General features: G+C 35.0%; 1 protein-coding gene across 1 annotated transcript in view; it reads left to right on the top strand.

The window, feature by feature from the left end:
- The window catches only part of LOC147074828 (prostasin), a 50,791-nt gene extending 41,862 nt beyond the window's left edge, over nucleotides 1-8,929 (top strand). The window contains exons 2-10 of the mRNA XM_085943255.1: nucleotides 7-235; nucleotides 2,188-2,308; nucleotides 2,847-2,960; nucleotides 3,318-3,456; nucleotides 4,030-4,150; nucleotides 5,274-5,407; nucleotides 6,025-6,138; nucleotides 7,654-7,761; nucleotides 8,772-8,929. Coding sequence (XP_085799381.1) covers nucleotides 7-235; nucleotides 2,188-2,308; nucleotides 2,847-2,960; nucleotides 3,318-3,456; nucleotides 4,030-4,150; nucleotides 5,274-5,407; nucleotides 6,025-6,138; nucleotides 7,654-7,761; nucleotides 8,772-8,929 — 1,238 coding nt within the window. The remainder of the gene's footprint in view (nucleotides 1-6; nucleotides 236-2,187; nucleotides 2,309-2,846; nucleotides 2,961-3,317; nucleotides 3,457-4,029; nucleotides 4,151-5,273; nucleotides 5,408-6,024; nucleotides 6,139-7,653; nucleotides 7,762-8,771) is intronic.
- Nucleotides 8,930-15,010: the final 6,081 nt, after the last annotated feature.

Here is a 15,010-nt window from a genome sequence, read left to right as displayed (position 1 = left end):
TTCTAGGTATTCTTGGCCGTCTACTCCGCGAAGCCCTAGGATGGGGTGCTTGTCCCGGCCTGCCACGGAGGGCATGCACTCTGTCACTGTCCTGCTGGGCCAGAGGTGGAAGTACAGCCCCCGCGGAGACATGTGGCCCATCCTGGCTTTTGACCTGCTGTGGACCCGCTCCCGAGGGTGGACTCCTCAACCAGTTGGATGAGGGGTATAGAGAAGACTACACTCTTAATAACAGGTAAGGTGTAATGGATGAGAAGCGGGCGTGTATAAGCAAATTTAGGGATTGCAATACCGGTATTCCTGTTTATCAATACCGAAATACCGGTTTAAAAATCCAAAATACCGGAACTTGCGGTATTAAGAAAGCACACTCGTTTACGTTTTTGAAAATGAATTATAAGTTATGTGCTGCTAAAATGAAAATATATTGAGTGAATCCAACAGAGATGTAAAAATAATAAAAAAAAATCATCAAATATATTAATTATAAAGTAACTGTCGCGATGAATTATCATAATATTATTTCGAAATAGAAAACATCCATGACAAAAATGTTAAATTATTCTATAATTATTGATGACTATACAAGCGTTGAATTGAAGAAGCTTTTCCTGCAGCCGGACTTATTTGTACTTGATACACTTTTGAGGACTTTTGTTAAAATTATCAATTTATTCAAATTATATGTAAAAATCACTAGTTCTATAATTATGATCAATACATATTTTAAATGTCAAAATAATAAATGTAGGTTTTTGCTATAAAATAATATTTTTTAAAGATTTTAATAGCTATATTTTTATTAATAAGCACCTACTTCTGTTTTTAATGTTTAAGAAATACCGGTATTCAATAAGAAATACCGAAAAACCGGTAATGACATTTTCATTCGGTATTGGAATCCCTGAGCAAATTGATGGGGGAGTGGTTCGACTTTTACGAACACTACACTTTTTATAAAAACATTAACAACGTGACATGAAAATAATATAAAGAAAATAAGTAAATAGTGAAAATTATTAAAATCAACATTTGTATCAATATAATATTGTTTGCAATAGCTTAGGTACATATTATCCAAATACACAACATTATAAAAACGTTCAAACCAAGCTCTGAACAAAAACGAACCATAAGTTCGAGTGAGAAAGCATTCGGAACGCTTATAATATTATTATCTCCGCAATAAGCGTTAGAGTAAAGAATTTCTACGGTTGAATTAAATATTTTTATACACGTCGCCGGTAAATATTGATTTGGCCGACTAGTCATTTAAAAACTGGGAGCATGTGTTGCTAAAATTGATTGTTTTTGTGTTAAATATAAAGTTAGTGGTAAATTTTTAGTTTAGTAGAAAATATGGTTAACTATGTTGCGTTTAAATTTGGTAGCCGTTCTGAGAAACAACAAGATGGTATAACGTTTCATAGTTAAGTTAATACTAATAAAATTGAGGTTCTACTGTGCGTTATACGCAATAAACACGGATTCATGTTGGCGAACAATACCCACTCTCCTTATATTATTACTCTGAGGTTCAAACAATATCGCAGGAATTAACCGCTTTAATGCTAAAGAACGATAGATTGTTACAGCGCTCGAAATGGAAAATTTTACGAACCGGAGCGCTCGATAATTTTACTAAAATATCAACTATATTATACTATACTACATTAATTGTAAATGTGATTTATAAAAATAAGTGTGTTATTTTTTTTTATTATATGAAATATCTAGCTCAGACGGTCAAATTAATATTTCCACGAGACGGAGCGATAATTTTGTGGATTTTATGAACTGGAACGGCGCTCCGGTGCGTTCCGGTCCATTTCGAGCCCTGGATTGTTATTCATAATAACAGCGAGAAATACTATTGACGATCGTTGTTTATTTTGCCTGAAATGTTTTTGGTTCCGCTGACAAAACTATTAGAATGACCCTTGTCGTAAACTTGTGATGTCGAACAAAGTAAAAATTAGTGTGTGACAAATTATATACAGCAGCTTTTGCCCACCCTCAATTGGCAAATTTTCCGGCAATCGGCCAACCCTCTATTTAATCTAATAATACCGCAATTTTTAATTGGATTTTGAAGAAGTATTGCAGTTTTATAAATATCATTGAAAAATTTGTCCATGTATCGTATCAATTGATTATTTATTTTAATCAATCAACCATTCTTTGCAGCCCGCCACAAATAGCACTGTTCAAGTCTGATCCTCTGGACACATCTGGTGGAACGTGGAGACGGAATCCTCAGATCGCCAGCAATGTCTTCAGGAGAAGAATAGACGATGATTATGATGACGTAAGAGAAATTGTATTTTTTATTTCGATGTTTCCGTATTTAAAATGTTATAGGTACAGATTCATTGCCGCCCCAAGGGAGGGCTGATAGAGCTCTAGCCTGGGGGCCTGGCGTAACGGGTCGATCTGATAAAAGAGATAAACACACATCACAAATTTGCCCTAATGGGAAAAAGGTCGCCTTCTTAAAATCTTCACATTTTAAAATATCTAATTATGTGTAATTTTTGATTACTGTGTGGCGATATTCGACAACTCCATAATTCAAGTGGATTTATTCAACGAAAAAACGCTAAAAATACACATAATACCCTTAATTCCAACATTTTTATAAAGCGATTCTGTAAAGCGTCTCGCTGCCTTTAACCCTAGCGATGGGTAGGGGGGGCCGCTATAAGGTGTGGGGCCATGTACAGATTAATTGAGAAAATCGTGGTAGTAGAATTCTATTTTCAAACAGTGGCTATAGCAAACAATAATTGGGGAACTCAGGATGAAATCGATCTAAGTGCATTAAAATTTGTTTTAAACCCTCTTAGTTGCGACAATTACCGAGGCATTACGCTAGTCAGCGTTCTGGGAAAGATATCGACAAACACCTTCTTGATGAGAATAAGGAACTCGATAATGCAGGTCCTCACGAAAAAAAACAGGTCGGTTTCTTTACCCGAACGAGCATGTGCGGACCAAATCTACTACATTCGATGTCTTCTCCAGCAGAGCCATGAGCTGAACAGTCCGTTGGCCTTCTGCTTTGTGGATTATTTGGATTGGAAATAGTGCTCGCCTTACCAATGGAAATGGCTGGAGCAACATTCAACTCGATGCGGAGTGGATGGGATTCACTTGAAGACTGGCGAGCAACAGGGATTCTTGAAGCGTCATGTGGTGTGCATACTATGGTCGAATTAAGCCGCTAAGGAGTTAAAAATATGGTTGAAGAAGAATATAGATTCTAAATAATTAAATTTGGATAATAGGCGAATGAACCGTATAGTATTGTCTTTCAGGAGTCTGATTGCGGAGTCGCCGGAGGATCAGACAGGATTCTTCAAAAGAGAATAATTGGTGGGCGAGCTGCACAACTAGCAGAGTTTCCTTGGCAGGCGCATATCAGAATCGGAGACTATCAATGTGGGGGTGTTCTAGGTAAGTAAATATTATCACATCGATGTATTATTTTAACTGTCAATTCGTGATGGAAAGGCATTGTATTAATTGAAATAAAACATAGTATGGTATATATATAATACTCCTTAATCAATAATAATAGGACCGGTTTCGTCCACTCAGCAGGACATCCACAAACAAATTTACAGATATTTTTAACCGATTTTCAATCGATACTTTTGTATATATTTTGAATTGCGAATTACTATGTAGATACCTACTACTTGTTATATTTTTTAATAAAATACGTGGTTAGGTTGGGTTAGGTTAGTCTTATATTTAAGACATTGTCAGAGGGTCACGTGCGGCAAGGAAGGAACAGAAGCGGAAATAAGTAACGGGGGTCCAATGTGGACACCGCATAAGTTGACATTATAGTAAAGGAAGTATTAACAAAGTTTAAATACCTCGAAGGCATAACTATTAGGAAAATTTCCTGGTAATTCGTAAATGTATTAATTAGGCTTAGTAGATTATTCGGTAAAGCTCAGGGCTTGGTTTGCGATGGATGTGGATGAAAGTCACCATAAACTATGATAGTCTCTTTCTTAGTTTCCAGATGGTTTGTGGCAACGGCAGCTCACTGCGTACAAAGAGCCCATTACAGGGACATCGCCGTTTGGCTGGGCGCATTGGACACCAGGGCCCAGGCTCCGCCGGCTGAAAAACACAGGTTTGCAGTTTGTACCTATACCTTAAGGTGAATACTCCGCTTACCAGAGGCGCACAGCAGAAAAATACGAAGCTTGCAATTTGAGACATGTTTTTGATAGCTTATATTTAAAAAAAAGTAGGTACTGTCATCTCCCTCCATTTTCGAAAGTGGGAAGCACGCTGTCACTTTGTTTCTTGGTATGGATTTTCGTCTGGATTCAGGACTTGGAGGTGGACAAATAACACACCGGAATTGTGTTGGAAACGGCGAGATGTATTTACGTTTAATATTATCTAATGGTTACATTTTTATACAAATTCTTTTCAATTTAATTTTGGCGGATAGCGAGGTTAATACTGCTTACTGCGTTGTTGTCAAAAATGCTTCTCTTGCGCTAAAACTAACGGCCGCTTACGAGTGGTACAAATGCGGCGTTGCCGTTCGTATTTTTTTTTGTAACGGCATTCATTTTTTGTTGCTGGTCAGATATTTAACATTATTTAATTATTTTCGCAATCAACCCTTACTATTTGTTGGTTTGATACCGACTCGGGCCTCTCCAGATACACAGAGACATTCCCAAAACTGGGACCATTCGGGGGTGTAACAGTATCTATATAAAAACATCATATTTTTTTTTTTATTTAAAATCAAAGATCAAGTTAATTAATTTAAAAATTTAAAAATTTAGTTTAGATGTCGAGTTTACAAGGCCCCCACAAGAGGGAGGGGGGGGGCTGACAGGTCTCTAGCCTGGGGGCCCAGCGCCGTTGATCGACCAGTGAAATTATCATACCTACACCACAAATTTGCTCCAATAGTAAAAGAAGTCGCCAGCGGTATTTTACTTAAACATTTTAAACTATTTGGCTGTGAGATGGAATTTGATGTTTTAGGTATGATGATTAATATAATTAATTGATAATTCACAAAATAAAAGGGTCGCATGTTACTTGGCTACCACAAAAAGGGGTCACTATCAGTGTTCATAGATACGTACTGATTATAAAGAGGTGAGATATTTCGGGGTCCTCAATACGTACTTACAATTAGCCCAACGTCTCGCCTTCAAATATAAATCCGGCCCTGATTGTCGTCTATAACAAGTAAAATGATAAAAATGTACTTTTACTCTATACAGGGTAGTCGAGAAGATAATTCACCCCCTGTTCAGATATAGAGTGACCCAACCGGATCGCTACGACTTGGCGCTACTGATGCTGTCCAGGCCTGCGATTCTTGGCTTCAATGTTCTTCCAGTGTGCCTTCCATCATCAACGTGGGCTACTCCGGATAGGAGATATAGGCTTAGCCAGGTAACATTTTGAAAATAAATATACACAACGTTTAATGAGTTGCCTAAATGGTGACGATACCTATATAAAATATATTGAACATACATAATTTTGAAAACACTTCTGAGAAAAAATATTATAACCAATAGAAAAAACCTTTTTGAAAAACGTAATCGAACCTGCATCTCTCCTCGGGTATCGCGCCCACGCACATATACCACTATGCTAAAGGAGTCATACTAAAAGTCACATAAAAATCTTGGAGTGATCAGTGACATCGGTTAGTAATTAAAAGTAATACGTACTTTGATTTAAAATACAAAAGCCGATCGCCATTAATAGCTCAATTTGGAAAGCGCTTCAGTGAATATTAAAAGCCAAGTTAAAATTTGCAGTCATTGTAAAGTCGTAGTTGTAGTAAATTGTAGTCCTAGTTCATAAAAAACAAATACGTATGACTAACAAAATTTAATGGGCAATATTTATGGTGGATCTTAACGGCTTACCTCCACCCTTCGCTATTGATATATACACACCTCTTTCTTCTTTATCTATAGTCTATAAATTTACAGGAAGAAACAAACAACTTTTGGTCTCCGGATGACTCCTTGGCCGGAAGAAAAGCCCTAGTTGCCGGTTGGGGAAGCACTGGCAATGGAGGGGCTCCGAGAGGGACTCACAGGTTGAGATCCGCAGTAGTTCCTATACTCAGTAAGTACCTTACCCAAATAAGTAGTCTATATCTACTGCCCTTATAAAATAATTAGTCCACTTAAGTTAGGCTTTAGACAAAATTTAATTGAGGCCGAGAAATGGTTGGTTTTCCAAAATTTACACATGTTCATGACATTTAACCACCTGTGGGTCTTTAGTGTATAATTAAAACATCGCACAATTAAATATGTCAATGTAGTGCTGTGTTTGGGGAGTACTTAACCAAAACAGCCCGCTTAATTTTTAATTTTGTATTTCCCGCGGTTTCGAAAAAAGCAAGGTTCGACAAAAAACCAACAGACACCTCCCGATCGCAGAGTGGTGGCTCAACCAACACTGAGTACAACGATGGTCACATAATATAACTAATAAAAACAATAAATTATACTATCTAGGTGTTAGATGAATGTTCAACTACACCCCTACCTCTAAATTTGTAATTCAGTTTATGTTTAGTGTAAAAAATTCTAAATTATATAAATACATCCGACATACACTCCACCCTTGCAATCAAATCACATCTCATATCTCTCTGCCGTCTATTGGAAGGTAACCAATGCATCTATTTTATACACAAGGCTGCTATCAGCGGCTATCGAGGGAAGTTTATCATATTTATGTATTGTGTATAATAACAAATTGTTACAATAAGTTAGCCTTCAAAACTGTCTATCTCGCCAATAGAGGTGCTGTTAAAACATGGCACTTTTTCACAGTTTAGACCAGGGGTAGTCAACCTGGTTCCTACCGCCCACTAGTGGGCGTTCCAGCTTCCATGGTGGGCGGTAGGGTTTTTAAAAACATTTTCATTGTGTTTTCATAAAATTTCCTGTGACAATTTAAATTTCAGAAAATATGAATATATAATAGAATAAAATATAGAATATTGACCAACTTGAACATTTTCGTTATAATCTATTGAAAAGAGAATTTCATCACTTTCCTGAATTTCCATTTATAAAAACTTCAGAGGATATTGACAGATTCAGTAGCCACCTCAAAGAACTTAAATTGGACTTGGAAAAACGATTTGAAGATAATTTGAAATTGAAGGTGTATGACTGGATGAAAAATCCTTTTACCGAAAATATTGAAGTGGCTGATACAACTTGCCAAGAAGAACTGTTAGAAATTAGATAGGTATGATGAATAAAGTGAACATAATTTCGATAGTGGTGGATATGAAAACCTATGGTAAAATAAAAAAAATGCCTGTCTTATATCCAAATATGTTGAAAGTAAAGTTACTTATGTAATTTATAAATCACCATTACTGTGGAACCGGTGGGCGATTAGAAAATTTTACTACTAACAGAGATACAAAAGTGGGCAGTCGGTATAAAAAGGTTTACTATCCCTGGTTTAGACGATTAACTTATTGTAACAATTGACCGTCTTAATAGATAAATATGATAAACAGCCCTCGATAATCGCCGATAGCAGCCTTGTGCTGCTAGATGCGCGGGAAGTCGAAAGATTACAGTAATAATATTTTAATCATTATGCTTCCAGGTACCGAAGAATGCATCGTTTGGCATAAGAGCAAACAGATTTCAGTGGAGATTCATTCGGAAATGATCTGCGCCGGACATTCTGATGGCCATCAGGATGCTTGTCTAGGTAATACACTCCCATTTGGTCATTCCCTATCTACACACTTCCATGAACAGAGAACCAGACTAAAATTTCATGTATGCATAATACAGTCGAACTAGGTTATTACAATCACGGATATAGCGATATCTCGGATGTAACGAGGAAACATTCGTTGACATTTTAGTTTGTGATTTTCTCCATACATTAATTTATTCACTTTTATAATGAGCTACTTATCGGTTATACCGAGCTAAAATATCGTGAAAAATTTTCTTAAAACTGTTAATGTGTCGATCGTTTAAAAACATTTCGACCCTAAGCAATAAAATCTGACTAGGCAGGATGCCGCCGGGATTGAATTACGTTTATCATACTAGTTAAGTGTCTAAGTACCTACCTAATTGGTGTTTTCGCTGACAATATTGAATTTTAGTATTAGTATTAGAAAGATTTTAGTTTTAGAACAGTATACACGCATATGGTTGAAATTGCATGTAAAAGATCCAAGGTTTGTGAAGTCAGTAGGTACCTACCAGCGTTCATTGCAATAAACAACTTCTTTTGTAGTTATGAATGCCATGCTTGTTTCGGGGAAAAATTCTAATTGTGTATTTTTGTTTGAATTGCGACTTTTTGTGTTATGTGACCGCTCATTTAAAAATACATATTCTCTGATATAACGAGTAACGCTTATAACGAGCAAATTCAGTCGGTCACATCTTCCTCGTAATAACCAAGTTCGACTGTATTATATTATTCAACACACCGATTGTTATGTTCGACTAACGTCGATCAATCCAAGCTAATTATTTATAGAGAATGTAAAATTTTATTAATTCCATTATTATGCTTAACATGTCGTAAGTTAGCAAGGAAGCCTTGACATATTATGCATTTCATAATAAGGATCTGTTTGTATTTTCTGTAGTGGTTTCTTTAATTTGTTAAAAAAAAAAACTGCAACTCGACACTATATTATCTAGCATTACAACACTGACTGCACGTAATTCAAATGTACTGATGTCTGTCTACAGGTGACTCTGGAGGTCCTCTCGTAGTGCCGAAAGACGGACGGTACTACCTCGTCGGGATAACAAGCGCCGGTTTCGGATGCGGGGTGGATCATCAGCCAGGAATATATCACAACGTCCTGGTCACCAGCCATTGGATAAGACATATGATTAGGCGATGAGTGACTGATTATTGATAACAGACAAAATTAGATATTATAAAACATTTACATAATATGTTTACTGTTGTAGACCGGTAGCTTCCTGCTTAGGTTACGGTACATAGAGAGTGAAATGAGCTCTTGTAATTCAATGAAGGGGCGTCCGGTGAGATCACAATACATCCATTTGATTTTCTTAAAGCTTAGGTGTTTCTCTGATTGTTTCACTATTGGGCTGGCTTGATGTATTGTTAAAAAGAAAAAGGAATTGTGACTAATGAAAATATGACAAAAATCCAGAAAGCAAAGAATATTGTATGTATATTAAAATAACAATTTGTACCCACATTATAGGGATTTAACATTTACGTATATGACTCGGATAACCAAGTCTTATATTATCTACCTATTTCCTTTCATAAGTTTTTAATTATTTATTTAGAGATAAATATTATACATTAATTTCTCATACACTTGAGGGGATAATAATTTTATTAAAAATAACTCTCTCTATAAAAAGGGTTGCAGATGCCAAAGTACATGTTGTGATCGAAATCTAATAAGAAATTATGAATTCCTACCTATAAAATCATTGTAATCGGAATTGTCGTTTCTCAAAAATATATTATTATGAAATGTCGTCATTTTTTCTCGAGAATTTCGAGAAAAAAAATACATTGTGCATGTAATAATCTCAAATCAACCATTTATTTGTCCATTCCTTTATATGTAAACATTGGCATTTTCGCATATGGACATAATATCGTCACTGTTCTGGCAGAAGACACTAATTCGAAAAAATGCCATATTGAGTTAGTTATACCAAAATGTTCCTTATTTCAAACTTTACCGTCTGGAAAACTTCTTAATAAATAAACAGTCTTTATTTTAAAGTCATCCTTTTTACGATTACTTAATAAACTCACATGATAGACCATTTCATACATTTTAACAACATCAAAGTCAAATTACTTAAAACTAGTATTCTCCAGTTGGTGTGTTCTGCCAGAACAGAGACGATATGTAGAGTGGAGGTTATATCAAGACACTTTTTACGAGAAATAATTGTTAACCTAACCTAACTCTGAATTCCCAGTCTCCCGCGCGGTTTAAGCGTTGGCCTATGGTGTTGTGGACCCCAGGTTCGAATCCTGGGTCTTGCAAGTTCACATATTGTTTTTCAATTCGTGTATAAGTCAGAGTATGGACCTAATACGAGTAGGTTGAGCCAGTGGCTGACATCCGTTTCTCGTAAAAACTAAATCTGTTAATACAAACCTCCACTCTGTAGAGGCCCATATGGTCTTATTAGATTGGACATGGTCTCTGGAACAAGAACTCTGAATTAAACAGACATAAAAAGTAGTGAAACATTCTTTCGGTAAAAAATATTTAGATATGTCCCAGTCGTGGAGGATCCAAAAAAGCACTTACATCTTTGCAGTAGATGTAATCATTTGATTTCTTCTGGATGATGTAAAAGAAAAAAAAACAGAAAATCTTGGTTCTCGTTATCAATTTAGGTCTCGAAAAAAGTCAAAAGAATCACAACCTACGTTTTATGAGAACTTCTCATAGAAAAGGGATTATGTAGCGAATTGCAAATAAATGCATTCCAATTTTCAGTAAATGAATGTACGCGTGGTATGTCACCATTAGGCTTAACCCCCACAAGTAGCTGAAGTAGCTCTAGCCTGGGGGCTCAACGTATAAACACACATCACACATTTGCTCTAATACAAAAAAGTTGCCGAGTATATGAACATGTTAAAATAGTTGGTTGTACAATGCAATTTTAGAATATCTCAATATTAGACAATCCATAATTATTCAAGTAGATGTAGATATTCAAAGATCAAAAAAAAACACTAAAAATACAATGAATACCTACCCTTAACTTTACCTCAAACACCATTTTTGGAAAATGCTAGCTCGCGGCCCCGCTTCAGAATGTGGGGGCCATGTCAATAGGTAAAGGTTGAGAGCCCTTGCTCTAAGAGCATTTAAAGATGTTGTCGATTTGTTTGCCTCACTATGAAGACGTTCAAATCTTGCATCTATGTAGTAAAACGTTTTTTAATACCTAATTTCAGTCTGTCGTATAATTTTTTTTATGTTATTATTTATTGAGCTAACATCATTTTGTATAATTATGTACTTAATATTTATTACCATTTTGATATTATTTTTTGTGTTTTTATTTTATTTTTGTAAACAATTTTAAATCGTTTTAGACAAAAATAATATTTATTAATCCATGATCTCTTTTAACTGTAGTGAAATTGTTAATTTATTTAAACAATATTAATTATTAATAAAAAAACTATTTATTACACGCTGACTTTTATTCACAATAAACAAATTTTCTTCCCCGTTGTCCACATCCTCTGATTAATGGAACATATGTTTACAGCAATCGCTGCTTCCAAAAATCCTCATCGCTGACCAGTCTACTTGTGTTGAAAGGTCATGCAAGTATCCTGTAGCTATTTAGGATGCCAGCATAGTTAATCTTAACAGTTAACACGGTTACACGTTTCCGTTATTTTTACTGGTCCAAATTAACACGGAAGCAATTCCATACACATGGCGGTATCTATTGGTAATTCAAAAGTAGATAAAAAATATTAGTCTATCTATAAAATATCCAAAATTATGCATCGCTTAAAGCAGGGGTAATCAACCCTTGTATACCTACCGCCCACTTTTGTATCTCTGTTAGTAGTAAAATTTTCTAACCGCCCACAGGTTCCACAGTAATGGTGATTTATAAAGTAGGGAAGTAACTTTACTTTATAAAAAAAATTATAAAGCAGAATTACTTAAAGCATATAATAATAATTACCTACCAAATATTTGATGTCAGACTTTCGCTAAGTTTGGCAGAATAAATCTTTATGAAACAACTTACTGTAGTTAAATCTATCTTTTTTATTATAATTTGCATACATAGACGCATGAAGTCTGATGAAATTACATTAGATTAATTAGGGACAAGTTGACTACCCCTGGTTTAAAGGCATAATTTTAGATATTCTACAGATAGAAAACTAATTTTTGACTATTATCTATTGGCTTGGTTGTCGCAGTGTTTAATTGAATCAAAAAAAACACCGTCCGTAATTTGTAGGCTTAATTCAATGAAAACAAATACGTATGACTGACAAAGTTTATTGTGCACTATTTATGTCAGATCTTAACAGCCTACCTCCACTCTTCGCCACTGCAAAACATGCATTACTGCTCGTCAAGTAAACGAAACGTGAATTCAATATTTTAGGATAGTCAGTGCGCTTTGTGTTCCTTGATTTTATGGCCTGTAAAAAGTGAGCCTTGCTTCAAAACTGCTACCACACCAAGTAGAGTAAGCCAGTTCCCATTAATTTTGTATACCCTGGCTCAAAAATATGCTGCCTTTCTGCGTTTGATAGTAGCTACAAGTTCTCTTAATTTATTGGCACGTCAACTTTCCCATTTATATTATGATCGGCTCTGGAAATCCTCATCGTACACCGAATACATCCAAATTTTGAAAATAAATAAAAAAGAAATCAATTTTGATAGGTATCTTTATTTATAAAAAACTCATTTTAAAATTTTTATACATTTCATAAAGTGAGAATTTATAATTTTAAATAACTAAAATATACAGATTGTTATAGTAATAATATAGGTACACTCCATAATAGTCTTCTAGACGTATGCGTTGATTTGTACGTATTTCTTCAGCTTATGCATATATCAAAAAAGCAAATGCATTCAACGAACTGACAATACAGTAATTAAGGGAGTAATTGGTAAATTTACTACAAGAATTGAACATGCAATTTTTAACATTGATTAAATAGCGTTTTAAATAATTATTACGGCTACGCGTCAGGCTTGTGTTGTCGGTTCGTGGTTCTACATGCGTTAAGACCCAGATTATGGACCTAATAGGTTGAGCAAGTGACCAGCATCCATCTCTCGTAAAACAAAAATCAGTTATGTGAGACGGCCCAGATCCACAGGATTGTCGAGTCAATTAAAAAAAAATATAACCCAGTGGTTTTAAGCTTGAAAAAACCATTATTAGAATGTCTTTATAAGCCACCTCAGTTTCCCAAAATGTTTCGTGTTGCCACCCCTTTTAGTAATTTAGGAAAGTCATTTGCAATCGCCATCACATTAGCATAAACAAAATCAACCTTCTTTTCTACTTTTGACCATGTCCGATTCTAATAAGATGCACAAAGTGGAGGTTTTGTTTTAATGAGAAATGAATGTTAGCCACTTGTTCAACCTATTAGGTCCATACTCTTGACTCCGAACACGAATTGATAAATAATATGTGTATTTGCCAGAACTTGGGACGCACAACATTACAAATCCGATGCGTAAGCCACTCGTCCATCGCGGGCGTTAAACAATCAACCAAAGTAGTCCTGCAGCTATGTCATATCTGTCGATCATCCTATCCAAGGATACTCCAGCAAATCAACACATCGCCTGAAGTCTACTAATATTAAATCCTTTCGAAACATCCCTTATTTCAAAAATCACAATATTTACTGTAGGTAACAAACATTATAATAATTTTATCATTTTGTAAGAGATTAAACCTATACATACATAAATATACAAAGCTCATCACGCGTAAAAATAAGATATTTTTGTACATTACAGACTAAGCGATTATAATGCTGAAAATTTAGAATGCTGTTACAATTGACAAGAATATAAAAATGTAGAGACTTCTATTCTACCAAGGTAACGTGCTAACACGTTTCCATTATTTTTCTTAATCCAAAATAACATAGATATCAAGCGGGGCAATTCTGTATATTCTATCTACAATAATTGGTAACACAAAGTGATAAGCGAAGTCGGTACGCCTACGTGTGAAAAAAGATCAGAAATGACGATTCATATCCCAGGAACTGTTGGAATACGAAATATATTTATCACTGTTTTTATTGATTTTGGAGGTAAGTGATATGTTAGAACAGCCTTGCTGGTAGGCGTCTATGAAACACAGATATACTTCCACTGAGTTAACCACTGAGTTAAAGTTAGGTGACCGAAAAATTATATAATATAATATTAATATATTTTAATAAATACCAAACGATTTTAACTTGGCACGGTTTATTTTACATTTTATATAATTACAGCAGCGTTTCAATCCAAAAGTTTACAGCAGAAGACCAAAACCACCGTTGACAGATGGTTATTTATATACAATAATTGTCACTTTGTAAACATGGTTTTATTCTTGTAATTATGAGGCGATGCGCCTAGTTTTTACAGTGAATATATTTTTTATGGTATCTTCCATAAATTTTTACCTCAAAGAATATAATATATCGTCACTGTTCTGGCAGAAAACACTAATTCGAAAAAATGACATAAGTCTGGAAACCTTCTTAATAAATAAACAGTCTTTATTTTGAAGTCATCCCTTTAACGATTACTTTATAAACTCACATGATTGACCATTATTTTAAACATTTTAACAACTTCAAAGTCAAATTACTCAAAACTAGTATTCTCCAGTTAGTGTGTTCTGCCAGAACAGAGACGATATTATATACATATCCTTTTTAACACTACAACAAGCCATGATGCCCAATGACAGTAGTGTAGTTAGTAATAGAAGTGAAACAATCACAAACACCCAGACTTTGAGAAGATCAAATAAATATATTGTGACCTCACTGGGACTAAAATCCGAAGCCCCCAGACAAAAGGCCAGCGCCTTACGCACTGGACTACAATCATATGAGGGTTATCCCTACAGCATATCTGTGTTTCTCAAAAGCATACTTATGGCTGCAAAGAAATAAGTAATCCGCAGATAATAATAATGCAAATATAGCACACTATTTAATATATCCATCTATACAGAGATAACGAAAGTTATAATATCAGTACTAAAGAGTCAATATGTTACATTTTGCAGAAAATGTCTAGTGGAGATTTTGTATCATATTTTTTAAGTCTATTCATAACAGAAACCTGAAATTCCTAAAGCCAAAACTCCATAGACATTACAGAAAAACCTCGTTAATAAGAACACGGATAATTCTAAATTTGCCGTAAATCGAAATTTTCGCAAAAAAA

Source organism: Rhyacophila brunnea, unplaced genomic scaffold, assembly GCF_057557595.1.
Source record: "Rhyacophila brunnea isolate RB1 unplaced genomic scaffold, BYU_Rbru_1.0 scaffold_15, whole genome shotgun sequence".
Lineage (NCBI taxonomy): Eukaryota > Metazoa > Arthropoda > Insecta > Trichoptera > Rhyacophilidae > Rhyacophila > Rhyacophila brunnea.
Note: the sequence above shows the minus strand (reverse complement) of the source record. Positions and strands in the feature narration are given on the sequence as shown.